Consider the following 15762-nt stretch of genomic DNA (forward strand, 5'->3'; position numbering starts at 1 on the left):
GAAACCAAGAGGAGAGATCAGATCATAAAGGCAGCAATCAAAGGATTATTAAGAGAATACTCCAGTGAACTAATTGCACTTTCCCAAGGTAAATATGCATGATCTAGAAGAAAAGGGAAGGAGAAGAAAGATGTCCAGTGTTTTCAGAAGCACTTCCTGCAGTCTCAGAGTCAATTCCTACAACCAACAAGGAGGAAGCCCCAGAACTTGAGATTGTTTCACAGCAACAGGTCTCACCTGCCCAGCAGAGTGACCACCCTTGTCAGGAAAGACATTATCCCACAAGTGTAAGAAATCCTCCACAACAATTGAATCTTTAGGCCGGAATGGGACGATTTAAAATTTGCTATGCTGTGGATGGCTGTATAGTAGTTGTATTATATAATATACTGTGTATATAGTTGAGATACATTCTATATTGAGTTGGAATTTATAGCTAAGCCAGCAGGAGAGTTGAGTATTTAATATTTTGGTAATATTTGAGTAATCTTGTATATAGTTTTATTAAGCATTCTTGTTCATTTAAATAATTCATTAGTGGTTATATATATATCAAAACATGAATTGCATACATCATCTCACTATCATATGATATATGTGTGCCTCACTTAAAGTAAAACACAAAGTTAGACTCGCATTTTGGACTCCCGTGTCTTCCTTTGAATTAGTCTAACATTTTTGAAGTTACAAAACATAACACGCATAGCTTACATCAGTGTTGTATCATAGCAACAGCAAATACAAGGTAACACACACAAGGATCTCAGCATTCTATGGAAAGGAGTACAGTCGACATTCCGGGCTGAGACATTCCAGCGGCACTCAAGTATAAGATGAAGGCTTCCTCTGCAGTTTAAATGGACATGTGTTCCCAATGAACCCAACGTTGCTGCACTAGTGTAAAAAGGAAAAATGATTTACAAGCCTAAGACATAGGAGCAGAATTAGACCACTCAGCTTATTGAGTCTGCTCCACCATTTGATCATGGCTGATTTATTTTCCCTCTCAATGCCATTCTCCTGTTTTCTCCCCATAACATTTGATGCCCTTAATAATAAAAAATTTTAACAGCATCTGGTTTAAGTATACCCAATAACTTGGCCACTACAGCCTCTGTGGCAATGAATTCCATAGATTCACCATCCTCTAGTGAAAAATAAATTCCTTTCCTTGTATTTTGAGGCTATGTCCTCTGATCGTAGACTCTTCCACTGTTGGAAGCATCCTCCCCACACTGCTCTTCCTGTGCCCTTCGGTGGGTTTTAATGACACCCCCACTCATTTTAAAAAACTCCAGTGAGCATAGGCCAACGGCCATCAAACAAACCTCATGTATTTCACCCTTTCATCTGTAAGATCATTTTTGTATACCTCTCCAGATCTTCCTTTCCTTTCCTTGACATGGGTCCAAATAAATATTTAGTAATACAGCATGGAGAAGGCCATTCTGACCCTTTGAGTTGTGCCATCCCAGCAACTCCACAACCCCGATTAACCCTAACCGAATCGTAGGAAAACTTACAATGACTAGTTAACCTACCCAGTGGGTCTTTAGACAGTGGGAGGAAACCAGAGCACTCAGGGAGAGCCAGACATCCCATGGAAGACATACAGAGGCTCCTTACAGAGGATGCCGGAATTGAACTCTGAACTATGGAACGGCCCAAGCTGTCATAGTGTTGGGCTAACTGCTACGTCATCATGGCACCCAATACTGCTCATAATACTCCAGATGTGGTCAGAACAGTGCCTTATAAAGCTTTAGCAGTACATCATTGCTCTTACATTGCGATCCTCTTGAAATGAATACCAACATTGCATTCTCTTTGTGCCTTGTGGCACATTGGGCGGCAACCTTGCCATTTCTTCAGCATTTTTGTTTTTTTTTATGAGGCAGAGTAGCTAGCTCAGCTTTCAACCCAGCGTGGAAGGAAAGCTTGCAAGGAGCATGAACGCAGACCCACTCGCCACCAAGTCAAGTGTGAGTATCTCTACACCACCAGGCAGCATTTAGAAAATATTCTACCACTTTATTCCTTCTACCATCAAGTCCATGAACATACACTTTTGCACACTTCTTACACTATTTCTGCCACTTCTTTCTCCTAATCTGTCCAAGTCCTTCTACAGACTCACTGCTTCCTCAACCATACCTGCTCCTCCACCTATTTTTGTATCATCCGCAAAATTGGCCACGTAGTCATCAATTCCATCATCCAGATTATTAACGTATGACATCAAGAGTAGCAGAACCAACACTGACCTCTGTGGGGCACTGCCAGTCAATGTCAGCCAACTAGGAATTCCCCACCCTTTATTCCCACAGTTTCCCTTCTCCCAGTCAACCAATATTCTAGATATGCTAGTATCTTTCTTGTAATACCATGGACGCTGATCTTGTTTAACAGCTGCATGTGCGACACCTTGTCAAAGGCCTTCTGAAAATCCAAGTAAGGAAGCCCTCACATCCATTCCCAGCTCTGGGGGAATACCAGGAGTTTATCTTCCATTATAAATGAGACTTTTCCTTCCATTCTGCCATTCAGTAGCAGGATGGCAGCATTAATGTTAAACGTTAATAATAGACGTTGTTAAGCGATTGGCTAGAGGCCCAGACCGTGATGCTTTAACAAACTGCTTGGCTGAGAACTTAGTCCCACCACTGAGCTTTGAATGTAATTTCAACTTGCAGCTGCCAGCTAAAAGTTGTGCCAACAGTCTCCCCACCAGAAGTCTCTCTGCCACATTATAGGGTCTGATTTTGCATTATCATTTACATGGCAGTAATATTACTTGCCTCCTCACCTTCAGGCTGGATGGCACCCTCACGTTGCTGCACCGGGACACGTATTGCTTATCTAAGGAGTTGTGAAGCGAACTGAATGACCTGCAGTCATTACTGAACATCTTTTTAACTTCTGACTTAATGATGGAGGAAAAGTGATTGATGAAGCATTTCAAAGTTGCTGTGCCTTGGAAATGATCCTGATGCACCGTGGCTGGAATATTTGCCGTCCACATGTCCTGATGACGTTCATGCTGTTTCTGAAATAGCCCACAGCCTGGGAAGGCCCCATGCCTGCCTCCATTAAGCAAAGTGAAATTGTTACATGTGCTTTGTAGTTTTTAGGTTCGACTCTGTTTATTTTTGCTTTGCCATGGCCTTTGCATACATTTTTACATTGTGATGTATTGTTTTACTCTGATGGTTGCCCATGATCTCATGTCTCTTTTCACAACTTGAAGTATGAGTCTGCTGCTGGGTGAACAGATTCTGGTCGCCAGATGTGACAGATCTATTTCCATTGTTTTAACTAAGGATCTTAGGCAATGTGGAATGAGAAACTAATCAAAATTTAGACATGAGCCATAATCTCCTTCCAAATAATTCCAGAGCTTAGAACACAGCATGAAGTAGTGATGCAGAAAGCTACCCCTATAGGCCACATCAAGCACTGAATCCCACGATTCAGCACCCGAAAGAAGACTCGATCTGGAATTCTACTCGTATCTTGACAAGTATGTGGGCTGTGTCTCATGTGGTGTTCTGAAGAGACTTTGTAGTAGTATTATCAAGTACAACTTTGTCACCAAGCAGCATGGGACATTCAGACAATTGTAAGGGAGGTCTTAATTCATTCAAATAAGCATTCAAAGTGGAGAAATTTAGGGATGAAGTGGCTTGCTTGGGGCTGACGGACTGTGTATGTGTGTTGGTTGGAAGGAGGAAAGGAGCTTTTGCTTTTGTTTTGTTGCATGTTGTGTTCCATGTTGTTCTGCTGAGCATTGTGGCCATGCTGTGCTGGCGCTAGAATGTGTGGCGATACTTGTGGGCTGCCCCCACCACACCCTCAGTTGGTTGTTAACACAAAAGGCACATTTGACCGTATGTTTCAAGGTAGACGTGATAAATAAACTTGAATCTTGAAATTTGAGGAAATCTTAAGTTTTGACGTGTTGATATCAGAAGGAAGAGATATAACAGTGGCAGTCAGGAATGTGCCAGAAACTAGAATTAGAAGATGTACGATTCTGGATGGATTGAAAGACATGGGATTACCATGATCACTGAGGAATTTGAAGCATGACTTGTCACGTTTGAAGTATGGGATACTGTGTAATGCTACAAGAAGACAGGCAGTCAGCTGAAAGATATATTGCTTTGTCAGTGAGAGAAAACTTCAGAACAGAACTTGCGTGGCAGCAAAGTATTTGTTATGCTGATCAAATTGCGTGTGTGCCCGTGTGCAATTTAGAGTGTTGAGTGAGTGGATAATTTCTTTTTAAAAAATGTGATCCATGAATTTTTGAAACCATATGTACGAACTAAAAAATTCATTTTTTCCATCCTAGTTTTGAAGTAAAAACAGAAACTGCTGAGGGCACGAACAATGGGTCAGGTCAGGCAGCAATTGTGAGAGAGGTGGAATTTGCTTTGGTTCCCTGCAAATTGTTCATTTCTTATTTTGTGATCTGGGTATCACTGGCAAGGGCTGTGGTAGCCATTGAGAAAATGGTGGTGAGCTGCCAACTTGACCCACTGCTGTCTTTCTGATGAAGATGGTCCTAGAATGTGGCTGGGGATGGAGTTCCAGGATTTAGATCCAGCAGATGCTTTCCTGTGTCACAATAGTGTGTGTGGCTTGGAGGGGAACCTGCGTTTCATCTAAAGGATGTGATGGCATTGTGGCCAAGTTTGCAGCAGACATTAAGATAGGTAGAAGAATAAGTGGTGTCACAAAGCCAGTGAATTTGGAGAAGAATTTGGACAGGTTCGGAGTATAGGCTAAAAAGTGAAAGATGGAGTACAGCATCGGAGAATCGGCTTATGCAGCCTGGTAGGAAAAATAAAGGTGTAAGAGTATTTTCTAAATGGGGAGAAATATCAGAACTTAGAGGTGCAAAGGGAGTTGGAAGACCGAATACAGGATTCCCTTGTTACGAATGTGCCACAACTCTGAGGGGCCGAAGGGTACAAAGTAGCCCCCCTCCTTTTCGAGAATCGCAAGATCGCTATTAATTCGGGTCTGGGACCCAGGAAATGAGAGAGAATCCTAAAGGTTTTTGGAATGTGTCCTGGCCCCTCAGCAAGACAAAGCCACGGATAACGGCCATTGTCTCTTGGAGACGGAATTGTGTATTGAGTACTGTACTATTCATTGAAGCCCTCAGGGAATGACCAGAGTGGGCTGGTTGAGGGAATGCATCATCCCAACCTGATTGACATCTGAGACCCCGTGAGTAAGGATAAAAGAGGGTCTGGGGAACAACCCCTTTAGATGCACCAGGAGAAACGCTGGAAATCCCGTGACAGCGTTTAATAGCGACAGCCGGTGGAGGGCCCACGTGTGTCCTTTCCCGTTGCCTGGGATTGGGGCCTTACCACGGAAGAACAGCTTAGCTAAAGAAGAGGCCACCAACGAAATTTCGAAGGATCGACATCATAAAAAGGACAAGCTGGCAAGTTTCTAAAATCTGTCTCTTGACTCCAACCAAATAGCTGCAGCCTGAATGAACTGAGTGACTTTTATATTTCCATCGGACAGTACATTATCCCCTAGACAACGACAGAGCTTATTTCTTATTGATTATTATTATACCCGCACTTTTAGATTTAGTATTGACGACGTATATTATCTGTATGTTTACATTGATATTATTTTTGTGTATTTTTATCAATAAATACTGTTAAAAATAGTACCATCAGACTTCAACGGACCTCTCTATCTTTGCTGGTAAGTGACCCAGTTACGGGGTTCGTAACACCCTTAAGGTTAACTTGCAGGTTGAGTCAGTAGTAAAGAAGGAAAATGCAATGTTAGCATTCATTTCGAGAGGACTGGAATACAAAAAAGCAGGGATGTACTGCAGAGGGTTTGTAAGCCATTAGCCAGACTGCATCTGGAATATTGTAAGCAATTTTACACCTTATACTGCATAAGGAAACATGTGTTGGTCCTGGAGAGGGACCAGATGGGATTCACTAGAATAATCCCAGTAACAATAGACTTAATACTGAGGAGCGTTTGATATCTTTAGGCTGTACTCAATAGCATTCTGAAGGATCTATCTATATATGCCTCTCATAATTTAATAAACTTAAATTACATTTTCACTCAGCGCCCACCGCTCTAGAAAAAGCATCCATCCTCTCCAAGTGCTTGGCATCAAATCCAGAAAGTATCTTGGTAAACTTCTGCACCCTCACTGATGCTTTCCCATTCTTCCTGGAATGAGGCAACCAGAATTCACTATTCTTTACCAGATGGGTTGGTTTTATGGACGTCATTTGTTTTAAACCTGCCAAATTTTGAACTCCAGTCTCTCTTTTGCTAGTTGAAGCCTCTGGATAATTTGCCTGGTAATTTAATTGTTCTGCCATCACCATACTCTGTAGAATTGTCATACTTCAGCCATTTTCCAACAATGTTCGTTAATGATCAAGTCAAGGTGTTGGAAGCTTATGGACCAAATACCAACTAGAGGCAATTAGATAGATTCACATATGACCCTTTCACCTAAATCTTGGTAAGTACTTCTGAGTGGAGACAACAGTATTAAAGTCTAATGTCTCAACCAACTCCCAAACAGGAATATCTTAATACATTAAAGCACAAAATCATACAGGCAGTTTTAAAATAATCTTTCTTGATGTGGCTTGGAAGCAGCATATTCTACCTCATGGACTGAAAATAACACATCTCAACAAAAAGGAAAGTGCATTAAACCTCCTTAACAGAAGCAAGGAGGAATTTTTTAGTCTGAGAGTAGTAAACCTGTAGAATGCTCTGCCGTAGACTGCAGTGGAGGGCATGTCCATGCACATATTTCAGGTGGAAGGTCAAGCAACACCCACAAAATGCTGGTGAAGCACAGCAGGCCAGGCAGCATCTATAAGGAGAAGCACCGTCGACGTTTCGGGCCGAGACCCTTCGTTAGGACAGGTGATGTAAGGTGGAAGGTGATGTTTTCCTGATCAGTTAGGGCATCCAAAGATATAGCAAGAAGTCAGGTGTCTGGGGATGAATGGGATCTGGGATCAGTCACAATTCCAGGAATGGAATGACAGCGCAGTCTTGATGGGCTAAATGGGTGAATTCTGCTCCCATGTCTTATGGTCTAACATCCGATGAATTTTTGCTTTCATTTTACTTGAATGCATACATCAGAGCTGACCACAGATAAGTCAGTCCTTTTTTGTGTTGATTCTGTCATTAAGGCTGTTAATGTGGTGGAAGCTGGTTTGTACAATTCAGTTCTCTCTAGAAGGGCTGGTTAGTGTGGTATCAGTTGTCGGTTAAAACTCTTGTATACTACCAGGGAGAGCAGAAATCTGTGCCAAACCTGAATTTCAGAGAAGATTGTGCTATGCGCTGACAAAAATACTGTAAATATGTGAAATTCAAGTCAAATTGCTTTTATTGTCATTTCAACCATAACTGCTTATACAGTACACAGTAAAAACAAAACAACGTTCCTCCAGGACCATGGTGCTACATGAAACAACACAAAACTACATTAGACTTCAGACCTACACGGGACTACATAAAGTGCACAAATCAATGCAAGACAGTACAATAATTAGTAAACAAGATAATAGGCACAGTAAAGGGCAAATTATAATATAATAATAAATGATGTAAATGTAAACAATGTTTTAGCAGCAATTGAGAAAGAAATGAGCAAAAATTGCAAAGGGAGTGGAGTGGTATTTGTGTGTGTGTGTGTGTGTGTGTGTGTGTGTGTGTGTGTGTGTGTGTGTGTGTGTGTGTGTGTGTGTGTGTGTGTGTGTGTGTGTATCTAGACTCTGGGAATTGAGGAGTCTGATGGTTTGCGGGAAGAAACTGTTACACAGTCTGGTCTTGAGAGCCCGAATGCTTTGGTACCTTTTGCCAGATGGCAGGAGGGAGAAAAGATTGTATGAGGGGTGCGTGGGGTCCTTCACAATGCTGTTAGCTTTGCAGATGCAGCGTGTGGTGTAAATGTCTGTAATGGTGGGAAGAGATGATCCCTTCAGCTGACCTCACTATCCGCTTCAGGGTCTTATGATCTGGAGGGTGCAATTTCCGAGCCAGGCAGTAATGCAGCTGCTCAGGAACTCTCGATATATCCTCTGGAGAATGCGGTGAGGATGGGGGGTGGGAAATGGACTTTTCTTAGCCTTCACAGAAAGTAGAGATGCTGCTGGGCTTTCTTTGCTATGGAGCTGGTGTTGAAGGACCAGGTGAGATTCTCCGCCAGGTGAACACCAAGAAATTTGGTGCTCTTAATGATCTCTACGGAGGAGCCGTCAATGTTCAGTGGAGAGTGGTCGCTCCCTGCTCTCCTGAAGTCAACAACTCTCTCTTTTGTTTTGTTCACATTCAGATACAGGTTGTTGGCTCTGCACCTCTTTGTATGCTGACTCATCTTTCTTGCAGATGAGACCCACCACGGTCACATAACAGGATTGATTCATTCCATTAGTTTTGTCTGACTGTCAGTGGGGAAGCATCAATTGAGAAACGGAGGCTCTCAAATTATGGAACCTGTGCCTACTTGGCAGAGAATGTAGAAGCTATTGAGATTGATAGAATTTAAATCATGGTGGTTCAGGATATGTGATCAAGGTAGTGAATATAGTCATTATTGAATTGAATGGCAATTTATGTGCAAGAGATTAAATGGCCTAGATCTGTTTCTTTTACTTCAATTGTTTTACAGTTGCTTCTTTCAGGTGCCTTTACCACACTGCTTAAAGTTGGTGTGTGAACCTCACATATAAGCATGCACGTTTTCTTCAGTCAAAAAGATCTCTCAGGAAATTGTTCCCTTCAATTGTCTTTTAAAAGAAGATGTTTATTTAACAGTACATATTCTTTGGTTCAAGCCAGTATTTCATGATTAGTCAGCCCCAGCCCTGCATTAAAGAAGTTTTACTTAAAATTCTTACTGTCATGTCCCCATACATCTAAAACGGTGACAAGAATTTTGTGCGGTTTTAAACACTAAAAGCTCAAGTATGAGAATCGTGTAGCATGCCCTGATTATAATAAACTTTCCCTGGTGCATCATTTCTCCTTCAGTTAACAGTTCTCTGGATGGCTGTTTGCATAAACTGACCTGATTTTATGGAAGTAAGTGCTCTGTGAGTTGTGTTGATGTTTTCTTCTTGCTAAGTCACCACTTTAGTTCCTGAGGTAATTCATCATCAGCTGTGGAAACAAAACGAAACTTGAATTTTGGGTTTTCACTTTGCCCATCAAAAATTAATATCAATTGTTAGGCAGCTTGACGGAAACTGCTGCTTAGTTAATGCTGGTGAAATCACCTTTGTGGCTGATGATACCACAGAGAGTGGAACCTTACACTATGAGTTTACAATTTACATGGCGCTAGTTCTGAAAGTTCAAGGTTTAGCTTGGTTGAATCCAGTTTGATTTCTGTTCACTCTCTGCAATTTATCTGTTCTGGGTGGGAGTTCTTGCAGATCTTGAAATCTTAAGACTATCTTAGTCAAAGAGCTAAGATAATCAAATGCACCCTTGAAACAATTTGCCGATAAAGCCGCAGATGTATTGTAGGCAATCTCTTTTATCAGACTGCACTGACCATTTTCCATAGGAACGAGACAGTGGTGTTCCTTTGTTGTTTGGAATTCAGAGCTTTCCTTTTCTAACTATTCACTGATTTCTGGCAATGAGACGTTCTTAAGGAACTTCTACTCACAAGGAGCAGAGACAAAATTCGGCTTAACGCAGATGATTCCACCATCTGTGATGCATAGCAAAGCAGCTCCATTATATTTAGAAAGAATGCATTCACGATCACTGTAGCTGAGTTTGACATTTACCAACCTGGATAACAACAAGATCAGGCATTTCTTAAAACTTGATTTAGATTGAGCAAGTGGCATCTGAAACTGTTGAAAGGAAATGGGAGCTAGCATAGTCAGATCATGGGAGATTGTTTGATTAGACCTCAAAAGTACAGCACAACATTGTTTCAATATTGCTTAAGCCTTAGTCTGTAAAGTTCATTCACTGGCAAAGACAACTATGAAACCTGTTGGTAAATATTCATTGGTAAATATTTATTGATAACTGCCGATGGGACATTAACCGTCTCAACTTCACCACACCTTGTTCCAATTCCAACCTCACTCCTGAACGCTCTGCTCTCCACTCCCTTCGCACCAATCCTAACCTTACTATAAAACCCGCTGATAAGGGGGGAGCTGTTGTAGTCTAGCGTACTGACATCTACCTTGCCGAGGCACAGTAACAACTCGCCAATACCTCCTCTTATTTACTGCTTGATCATGACCCCACTAAGGAGCACCAGGCCACTGTCTCCCACACCATCACCAACCTTATCAGCTCTGGGGGATCTCCCATCCACTGCCACCAACCTCATAGTTCTCACACCCCGCACTTCCCGTTTCTACCTCTTACACAAGATCCACAAACCTGCCTGTCCAGGTAGACCCATTTGTCTCAGCTTGCTCCTGCCCCACCGAATTCATTTCTGCATACCTCAGCGCTGTTTTATTCCCCCTTGTTCTATCCCTTCCCACCTATGTTCATGACACTTCTCACGCTTTGAATTTTTTCAATGATTTTGTTCCTTGGCCCCCACCACCTTATTTTCACCATGGACGTCCAGTCCCTATATACCTCCATCCCCCAACAGGAAGGTCTCAAAGCTCTCCACTTCTTTTTGGATTCCAGACCTAACCAGTTTCCCTCTACCACCACTCTCCTCCACCTAGCAGAATTAGTCCTTATTCTTAATAATTTCTCCTTTGGTTCCTCCCACTTTCTTCAAACCAAAGGTGTAGCCATGGATACCTTTGGCTATGGGTCCCACCTATGCCTGCCTTTTTGTTGGCTTTGTGGAACAGTCCATGTTTCAAGCCTATATGGGTATCTGACCCCCACTTTTCCTTCGCTACGTCAACGACTGCATTGGCACTGCCTCTTGCACGCATGCTGAGCTCGTTGACTTCATTAACTTTGCCTTTTCCAGCATCTGCAGATTTTGTCGTGTTTGCATTGGTAAATATTCATCCTCACTCTCTGCTGAATGTGAACAGGTGGAATGAATCGATTATCTGCTGTTAAAAAAAATCCATGTTTTTTCTCATTCCATTAAAGGTAAATATTTATTTCCCCTCCTACAGTTTACAAATGCTGTTAAAGCTTTCCGTTTTGGAATCTGTAGGAGGTGCAGGCCACGGTAGGCTGAGGGAATGAAGAGGTTGTCTCTCTGTGACTTTGCTCAAATAGCCTGGCACGAGCGAACTTCAGATTCGGAACGGAAAGCCAGAATCCAGGTGTTGAAGAATTCCGGGTGACACTGCCACATTCTCTGTCTTCTTAATTCTAGTTCTCTTGTTTGTTCCATTATTGTCACATCAATATTTCCTTTTACACTACTTCACAATGCATTATTATCTTCAAACCATTCATTTATACGTTGCACCGTCATGTTGTATTGCACTGCGTCCTGTATTCATTGTTGCATTTATAATTACCGTGCCTGGCATCTTCACACGAGTAAGAATTTTCATTGCATCTTGGTGTATATGACAATAAACTAATCTGAATCTGAAGGGCCATCTCTCAATTGGGAAATAATTGGCAGATAGAAAGCAAAACATGGACTTCTCTGATTGGCAGGCTGTGCTGTGTGGGGTATCACCAGAACTGGTGCTTGGACCCCAAGTATTCTTAATCCAGATCAACAATTTCACTGAGGAATTACGTGTAATCCTTCCAATTTAGTCAATTGCATAAACTAAGAGGGATATTGAGGGAGAAAAGGATGCAAGAAGGTTTCATGGGACTGGAGGCAAGTGAGCAACATGGTAGATGGAATACAGAAACAAAAATAGCAGTGAGGATATCCACTTTGTTAGGAAAAATACAGTGTTTTTTTAATGGTGAGAGATGGGGAAATGTTGACTATCAAAGTGACAGGGATAGACTGAAATAGGAAGAAAATTCTTTACTCAGAAGGAGGTGAGTAGGTCTTAGTAACTCTGTTCCCTAGACGCCTGTGAAATATGAGTCATTGCAATCAAGATAGAAGCTGATAGATTTCTGGATACTGGAAGACGCAGGGGGTAAGAGAGTAGGGCAAGAAAATGGTGTTGAGGAAGGTGATTAACCATATAATACAAATGACCCATCATGTTCCAAGAACTTCTTTTACATGAAAGCTCTTTGAAGACGCCCAGTTAGTTGTCGTTGACATTTTTTTTATTGAGATAAGCCAACCACTGCTGGCAGAACAATCATTTCATGGAAGTGGCAATAAACCAGGGTTTCTCAACCCAGGGTCCACGGACTGCTTGGTTAATAATCGGGGTCGATGGCACAAAGAAGGGTAACCTTTCACCTTTCTTCTATAGATTTACTGAGTATGCCCACAAGAAAATAAATCTCAGGATTGTACATGGTGACATATATGTATGTACATTCATATAAAATTTACTTTGAACCTTGAGCCCTTGCTATAAACAGAACATGTCAATGGATAAAGTTGCCAGCAGGCCTAATGTTACTTCTAATAAGCAGTGATCTCGAAAGAGTTGTGATAATGGTTTGTTTGCTTTCAGAATTTAATTGGAAATCTAAATATTGATGTCCACCAGATCTTTCTATTGAAAATATTCTAAGTGGAATCTTAATGTGTTTAATCAGCAGGTAGTCAAACTTGCAGTCTGGAAGTTCAGTTACCTGTAAATGCTAATAAGCTGCCTTTAGCAGGGTAGTGCATGGGGATATTATTGATGGTTCCAAATCTGGAAAAGCAAAGGAGTCTGTCTTTCCTAGATCATCTCATAATCCATGGTGAAGCGCACTATACTGGTAGAAGGTGAAACTAGGAAGGTAGATACCTTCTCTACCAATACAGCATCTGTCTGTAACTCCTGACAAATGCTGCCTCTCTGATCCAGGTTCTTGACCAGAAACACCAACTCTCCATTTCACTCTACTAATGCTGCTTGACTGAAGGAGTTCCACAAGTGGTTTGTTTGTTTTGCTGCAGCAACTGTAGTCTTGTCTTCGTCCGTGATCTTCAGCACTTTGACACAGAAGAATATGCTTTCAGTTCTCTTGATCCTGAGCTGTCGAAGTCTCTGTAGCTTCTTTCAAAGTGCTTCTTAAAACCTGGTCCTGGTCAAGCTTCACCCCCTCGTGAGGACCATTGTAGAATTTGTGTACTCACACATGACCAAGTAACATTGCATATTTTATAGTAATGGTATCACTTAAATGCCTTTTGTTTTCCTGTAATTTTAAACTGACTGTGCTATTTACATCATGTTATACTTACCCTCATCCATATATATTTTTTCACCTTTGTCTCCTCAGTTCGACAGAGGATTCCTTTCGCTGGCACATACAAGGTAAAGCTTCTTCCTTTTAAAGTACTTACTCTGAAGGGGTTAAGTTCTGTAAACCTGCCTAATTAACTTCAAACAGTGAAGAACAATGGCAGGCAGAGTAATATTGCATTGCATTCCTTGATTTTTATCTACAGATTGTCTACCGAAAATTTGTTTAATTCTAAATGATTTTGTATGCATACAGTGGAAAACTGTGACCTCTTATGCAGAGTCTCTTCAATTGGCAGCTTGTCTAATCACACTGAAAAATTGTGATAATTGGTAACAGCCTCAAGTGATGTTATACCAAAGTGCCATTTAGTTTTAGGATGTAATTGGAGAACTAAGTATGGAGTTAATTTCTGTGTGATGAACAGAGGAAGTCCTTCAAGCTTATTATTATCTCAGAGTATCAGATTAGGGCAAGAGTTTATTAATTATTCTGCCATTTACTCTTTTTCTCTTTTTGAACCTCATATACAAACCTCAGATGCACAGAAAAGTGCAGACGATGAAATTGCCAGTGGCTTGGAGCTGGTAGATTCCTGCCTCAGATCCCTGCAAGAATCGGGTATACTGGACCATCGTGAATACTCTTCAAGTGAAGGTGAAATTAAGTTAATTTAATACTTAACTCGTTATTTGTATAATTAGTTGAAAGAGTTGCTAACTGTCCATCTCACTCGCATCATAGGTGAGTGCAGTAGTCTCATTTGGAAAGGTTGAAAGTGTTAAATTCTATTGGATCAGAAAAGGGCGTTAAATATGTACTTTCTGCTTTGGTGACAAGTCTTCTGACTGCTCTTAACTGACTCTGAACAGGGCCCAGTCTCCTCTCCCAGAGTGCCTCACAGATCAATGCCAACCCTGAAGGATCATACCAGTACTCGGGCAGTTACCATAGCAACCAGACCCTCTCACGTGGTGACTCAACTACATCACAACTCTCTGGGAGGATCTCGAGTGGTCAGGTTGGAGCGGGTGTCGGCATCCATAGCTATGGGCAGGTAATTAAAATAATTCTATAAAAATGTGAACAGTAAAAATAAGACGTAAGAGGAAAAACCTTGCACTTTTAATGGTTTTAATACTTTCAATGCATCTCAAGCAGTTTACAGTAGATTGGAAATGTGGTTACTCTTATAATATAGAACATCAATTACCAACTTGTGTGCACCAAGATCCCACTGACAACTGTAAGATAAATGACCAGATTTAATGTCCAGTTTTGGAAAATAGATAAATATTGGGCAGGGCATTAGGGAGCACAGCTAGGATTTTTTAACTGTTCACCTGAAAGAATAGTCTGGGCTTCAATCTGATTCCTCTTCCCTTAAAGGTGCAGGGGAATGGCATCATAGTGCGCTCAGATTTCTGAGGTGCGGTATGGAAATAAGAATGCAACTCCAAGCCTTGATACACAAGGTGTTCACGGAGTCTTGTGAACATCTAGAGTATCTGTTAAAGAGCCTGTAAGTTTTATAACTGACAGTATCAATGTACATGTATTTGGGTATAGTCATAGGATGCTCATCAGATGACCTCCCACTTCATCAAACGAACAGTCTTTTAACCCCTAACCACAACATTTTTCCTACAAATAAAGCAGTCAGGGAAATTAATGCTAGAATTTTTTTCCCATTATTTAATGCTCGTACATTCTAAGAGATTAACCTTTAGTTTCTGAAGATAATGGCAACCCAAGGGTCAGAACAAGATTGAAGTTTCTAAATGACTGGCCAAAGTTTTAGTATCAAACAGTAAATATTTTGCACAAGTAATTTTGGAGAATAACTGACTTTCCTACAGCTGGCAAGAAGGATTGCTAAAAACACAATTTCTTCTCTTCAGGATTTTACACTCAGTTGACACTTTATTAGATACCTCCTGCAGCTAATAAAATGGCCGGTGTATATTCCTGGTCTTCTGTTGCTGTGGCCCATCTACTTCACGGTTCAACGTGTTGTGCATTCAGAGATGCTCTTGTGCACATCACGGTTGTAACACACGGTTATTTGAGTTACTGTTGCTTTTCTGTTAGCCTGAACTAATCTGGCTATTATCCTCTAACACGCTCATAAACAAGGCTTTTTCACCCACATAACTGCTGCTCATGAGATGATTTTTGTTTCCCGCACCATGCCCTGTAAACTCCAGAGACAGTTGGGTGTGAAAATCCCAAGAGGTCAGCAGTTTCTGAGATACTCAAGCCACCCCATCAGTTACCAACAATCATTCCACTGTCCAAGTCACTTAAATCACATTTCTTCCCCATTCAGATGTTTGGCCTGACCAACAACTGAACCTCTTGTACATGTCTGCATTGTTTTATACATTGAATTGCTGCTATGTGATTGGCTGATTAAATATTTGCATTAATAAGAAG

The 15762-nt window shown here is 41.3% G+C and overlaps 1 protein-coding gene across 12 annotated transcripts in view; it reads left to right on the plus strand.

The window, feature by feature from the left end:
• The window catches only part of LOC140713685 (catenin delta-2-like), a 1190818-nt gene that overhangs the window by 892722 nt on the left and 282334 nt on the right, over positions 1–15762 (plus strand). For all 12 annotated transcript variants that reach the window (XM_073024066.1, XM_073024071.1, XM_073024072.1 and 9 more), the window contains 3 exons: positions 13363–13397; positions 13867–13983; positions 14199–14383. In XM_073024066.1, coding sequence (XP_072880167.1) covers positions 13363–13397; positions 13867–13983; positions 14199–14383 — 337 coding nt within the window. The remainder of the gene's footprint in view (positions 1–13362; positions 13398–13866; positions 13984–14198; positions 14384–15762) is intronic.

This window comes from Hemitrygon akajei, chromosome 20 (assembly GCF_048418815.1).
Source record: "Hemitrygon akajei chromosome 20, sHemAka1.3, whole genome shotgun sequence".
In the NCBI taxonomy this organism is placed as follows: domain Eukaryota; kingdom Metazoa; phylum Chordata; class Chondrichthyes; order Myliobatiformes; family Dasyatidae; genus Hemitrygon; species Hemitrygon akajei.